At 38.4% G+C, this 5,235-nt stretch overlaps 1 protein-coding gene across 2 annotated transcripts; it reads right to left on the minus strand.

The window, feature by feature from the left end:
* Positions 1–918: 918 nt before the first annotated feature.
* LOC137137048 (protein turtle-like) lies at positions 919–4,869 on the minus strand. Of its 2 annotated transcripts, XM_067522931.1 has the most exons (7): positions 4,742–4,861; positions 3,940–4,012; positions 3,792–3,827; positions 2,761–3,033; positions 2,436–2,681; positions 2,192–2,362; positions 1,610–2,052 (listed from the first exon to the last, which is right to left on the minus strand). In XM_067522931.1, exons 2-7 carry the CDS (start codon positions 3,968–3,970, stop codon positions 1,952–1,954), a joined length of 858 nt encoding a protein of 285 aa, XP_067379032.1. In that variant the 5' UTR covers positions 3,971–4,012; positions 4,742–4,861; the 3' UTR covers positions 1,610–1,951. The 2 variants fall into 2 exon arrangements, with proteins under 2 accessions (XP_067379031.1, XP_067379032.1); XM_067522930.1 differs by lacking the exons at positions 1,610–2,052; positions 2,192–2,362 and adding an exon at positions 919–974 and having other exon boundaries at positions 4,742–4,869.
* Positions 4,870–5,235: the final 366 nt, after the last annotated feature.

Genomic DNA, 5,235 nt, shown 5'->3' on the forward strand with positions numbered 1-5,235 from the left:
CCACAGATCATGTGGTACAAACATGTAAAGATCATTAAAGCCTTTAAGTAAAACACCACAGACGACCAGTAGATGGCTTCAAGCATCAGTGTGTTTAAATGACGTCCATAGATAAAGATTCAACTTATCTTTTCTTAGTCACTCAACACATTTGAAGATTTTTTTTATTTTTTCTTGAGGAAAATACAAGCAGTCAGTCAAAAACCAATGATTTTATAGAAATTGCTGCTGTATAAAGATACAAACATCTTATTGCAAACTTCATTTTTTCTTCCACAACAACATTGAAGTGCTGTGTAATGTTGAGTCTGTCATTTCAGGTCCAGTGTCATTTTAAATAGTTATTACAATGAGGCTTTAAATACTAACTAGTTTGGTTCATCACAACAAAAAAGGAAGTTTAACATTTTCCATGAGACAGTTTAGTAAAACCTACAGAACCACAAGAGAAAAGCAACATGGAGAGAAACGAGAAAAGGTTTAGGTTCAAAAATATCATTGAAATAACAGCAAAGTTAATGAAGCTTTTAAACACCAAACTAATGACTAATGAAATTTTAGTGAGTATTTACTGAAACAGGAACTGGAAAGAACTGAAAACAAGTTCACACATTTTGATTTAAAGAACAAGAAAAACTCATTTAGCATCAAACTAAAGCAGAAACTGCTTCAGTAAGAAACATTGTGTAAGAAACACAAAGAGGAAGTTGATGGTTTGGTTTTATAAGCAACATTTAAAAAATAAACTAAAAAGTATTTAGTTGACTTTGTGAGAAAAACATACTTCAATACTTCAGCCTACCCACCAGGTGTGTCCCTGAGCCAGATACTCAGTGCTAACTCACCGGCGCCTCTCTGACTTCCTGCTGTGTCCACCACACCAGCTTTATCAGACACTGTCAGTGACTTTCAGACTGGGATGAAAAAAGCCTCCTAATGTTGGTTTGTTGTGCAGCACAGCAGTGAAATCACATCTACAAAGAAATGACATTTTGTGACAGCAGTCGTCTTGTCTTCCTGTTTGGTAACAGTGTTAGTTACAGTCGACCTCTTGCTTCTTTGGACATTATAAACCTAACACTTTGTTGTTTAAAAGTTCTCACACTGTCCACTATATTCTATCCTGTATTTCACTTTAATTGGTCTCCAACACAGCACACATCCAACAATACAATCACTGAAAGTTAGATGGAACAAACTGTGCTGACAGATCAGCCTCTGATGTCTGTCTCGTTGTATTAAGATGATGGTATGACATCAGGCTGACAGCAGTAAAAACCACAGTTTCCTCTAAAGCAGCAGCTGCCTTGTTTTCTCTGCTGCAGTTCCAAGAAATTTGATCATTTATTTTCATGTTATTGCAAAATTGTACAATATTTTCTTTATGTGTGCTCATTTATCTCTACAACCAATAAATGTAGTGTTTGAGCAATAGTATAGTTTTTTGGCTCAATGCCCAGGAAACACTGACATGTGGTCGGGGGAGGGGGCACGAACCTTCGAGCGTATTGTTTGTGGACGGCAACTCTACCAAGTGAGGAACTGCCACCCATGAAACAGCACAGAGTGGACTGACAAACCTTCAGTTAAATCAGAATGTAACCACGTGTTCATGTTTCCAAATGGTTTTTATTAAAACAAACACATGTTCACTGCTTTGTACAATACATTCGTTCATGTGTCTGTATAAAGAAATCTGGTTCAGAGTCTTTCTCTAAGTTTTCAGCTTTCACAAACCTGAGGACTCATCCTGGAGAACTGCTCTCACAGCTGCTTCCATTTCAAGATGAAAAGAGATTAAACTGCTGCTGAAGTTCTGACATTCTACATACAACAACGTTCATCATAAGGAACATGTGGAGTTCCACAGGGAAGTGTTCTGGCTCCTTTACTGTTTCTGATATTGTAGCTTCTTTTTTAAATGGGAACATATGGATCATTTTGGATCAGATCAGAAGTGATGCTCTGTGGTGAAATTATCATAATCATTATCCAATCCCCGCTCAGACTGGTCGGGTGAGGTCATCACCATAGAGACAGGAAGGTCATTTCCTACAGTCAGAACAGGTCAGAATGAAACAGTAGAAAATGTATCAACTGTGAAAATATTGATGTTTCTTTTATGTGAGTGATGAATTTATTGATTGATTGTTTGCTGAGTGTTTGGTCAGTGAATGATTCAATATGCTACCTCTGTGTCTGTGTCGATATAAAGACACCATAAGGAGAGTGGAGATCAAGTATGGACAGAACACCACCAGTTGGAGGACCAGTGTGATCACAAGCTGAAGGGAAGTAGAGGATGGAGGTGGCGATGATGTAAAGGTGGTGGAGGTGGGTGAAGATGTGGTTGTAGGTTTTTCTGTGGAGAGAATTACCTGTTCAGGTGAACATGTGGATGAAATAAGTGTTGAAATCAAAGTGAAGCTCCTGACCTGTGACATAGATCCAGCTGGGTGGAGACTCTCCATGACTGCTGATGTGACACTTGTAGAGGCCTTCATCAGACTTGGTAACATGGTGGATGGTCATGTGACCTGTAGGCTCAGTCCTGATGAGGGAGCCATCTTTATAGAAATCAGCTGGGAGCTTGGAGGGAGGCCTCTTTGTTTGACAGTGCAGAGAGACATCATGTCCCTCCATCACAGGGAGGACAGGACTCTGCAGGATCACTGCTCCACCTCAACACAGAGACAAACTACAGCATTTCATCCATTTCCACACAGCTTCATCAACACTAACTCCACAGTCTGATCTTACCAGTGACAGTGATGTTGATGCTGTTACTGGTTGATCCCTCTCTGGACTCACACCAGTAAACTCCACTGTCCAATGGGTTGATGTAACTGATGTTACAGGAAGAACCAGCTGGTTCTCCCCAACCATCTCCACACTGAGTCCTCTGTCTTTTGGTTGTGTTCCTCCTCAGCGTCCCTCCAGCAGAGCTGTCGTCCTCCTCACAGCTCAGAGACACAGAATCAAATTCAAACAGCTGAGAGAAGTTGGAACTCACAGTCAGACGAGCTGTGATCACTGAGATCATGTAACAGTGAGTAAAGAATCACAAAAATGAGAGCACATGGTTACAAAATATGAAAAGTTCTAGATATTTTTATTAGATTAAATAAATTTAATTTTAATTCAAATCATCTGACATTTAAAAAAAACTCAGCAGACTTCAACTCAAAGAATTTTAAAATGCAGCATGTGATTATTTAAATATGGAGTCTATGAAAATCAATATAACATTTTTCTAAATAGGGAGAAAATCATTATAAAGAAAATTTTTAATAGTAATAAAAGCAGTGGGATAATGAAACAAGGACAATTTCTCCACTCAGCAGCAGTTTTCACAGTTGAATCTGAAGCTAATGACGAAGAACTATAAAGTCAAACACCACAGACGACCAGCAGATGGCTTCAAACATCAGGGTTTTTAAAACCATCCATAGATAAAGACTCAGCTTATCTCTTCTTTGTCACTGAACATGTGCAGACACTTAAACTGACACTTAAACACAGAAATCTTATACAGAGACAGTGGAGTTTCTTCTAGTGTCAGGCAGATGATAGAGAGGAAAAAAGTGATGATCACACAGTGACAGAAAACTGATCAAGTAGAGATCAGTGTAACAGTGAGTAAAGATTCACACAAAGAGACAGTGAACACCAACATCTAACCTTCAACAGTCTCTGTGTTTCTATGACTTCCTGCTGTGTCCTTCACACTAACTCATCTTTCTCAGACACAATGAGACATTTTCAGTCTGTCATAGAAAACATTTACTGACCTTGGTTTGTTGTGCAGATCAGCAGTGAAGTCACAACTAAAGAGAAATGAGAGTCAGGTTTGAGCTGTAATAACTGATCTACTGTGGGAAGCAGCAGTGATCTTCTCTCAACATTCAGACATCAACACATCCAGCAGACTGGACTCACCCAGCAGCCTCTCAACTGATGTTTTGTCCATTCTGCAGCTACCACCACATGTCAGAGTGTCTCTGAACAGCAGCTGCAGGAAACATACGAACAGAAAAGAAGAAGCCACAGATCAAACCACAGATCATGTGGTACAAATATAAAAAGATCATTAAAGCCTTAAAGTCAAACACCACAGACGACCAGTAGATGGCTCCAAGCATCAGTGTGTTTAAATGACGTCCATAGATAAAGATTCAACTCATCTTTTCTTAGTCACTCAACACATTTGCAACTTTTCAGTCAAAACTTAGAAAAGTAAAGAAAAATAATGAAAAGCAACACGGAGAGAAACGAGAAAAGGTTTAGGTTCATCAATATCATTGAAATAACAGCAAAGTTAATGAAGCTTTTAAACACCAAACTAATGACTGCTAATGATAGAACTACTGCTAATATGAAGAATTCTAATAATTAAATGTAGTGTGTATTTACTGAAACAGGAACTGGACAGAACTGAAAACAAGTTCACACATTTTAATTTAAAGAACAAGAAAAACTCATTTAGCATCAAACTAAAGCAGAACCTGCTGTTGTAAGAAACACAAAGTGGAAGTTGATGGTTTGTTCCCCCATCTTGTTTTAGACACAGTAAACATCCCTCCATCCATCAAGCTTTAGTTCAACTTTATGTTCCTCTGTCTCTAAACATCACATCGTCTCCTCCGTCGTGTATTTAACCAATAACTGATGGTTAATTTCTGAATGTGATGGCCACAGCCTCGGACACACCCTAAGTTTGTTTGGTAATGTTTTCACTTACCTTTTTCCTTAAGTTTAGTTTCTTGTTATTAAGTTTAAGTTGTATTAATTTAATTTCTCTTTTTCTTGAGTTATCATTTTGCTGGTCCAGGCGTGTTGGCCATCCAGATAAAAGATTGGATTGAGGCCTTCGTCAACTTTAAATACTTCCTACTGGGCCTGGATTGTACCAAGTACCCCGTTTGATGCAGGGAGGGGAAAATATGGGGAATATGTTTCTTTAGACGTTATAGGTTATTAAATGTTGTTTGGTTCATTATTTTGTTATTGCTTTTTCATATTTGAGTAATGGGATGATGTTGGTAAACTGTTTGTCTAGAGTTTGTTTATAATTTGTCCAGTTATAGTTATGTCTACCCCTTGTGTGTCATATTGGTTTGGCCAGCTAGTATATATGTTGCCCCTTGTGTGTCACTCAGGTTAGGTCTGTTTTGTCTCCGTTGTGATTAGAGCTTATGTTGTAATTTCAGTTTGATAGTTTAAGGTCAGCTATCT

This window comes from Channa argus, chromosome 12 (genome assembly GCF_033026475.1).
Source record: "Channa argus isolate prfri chromosome 12, Channa argus male v1.0, whole genome shotgun sequence".
In the NCBI taxonomy this organism is placed as follows: domain Eukaryota; kingdom Metazoa; phylum Chordata; class Actinopteri; order Anabantiformes; family Channidae; genus Channa; species Channa argus.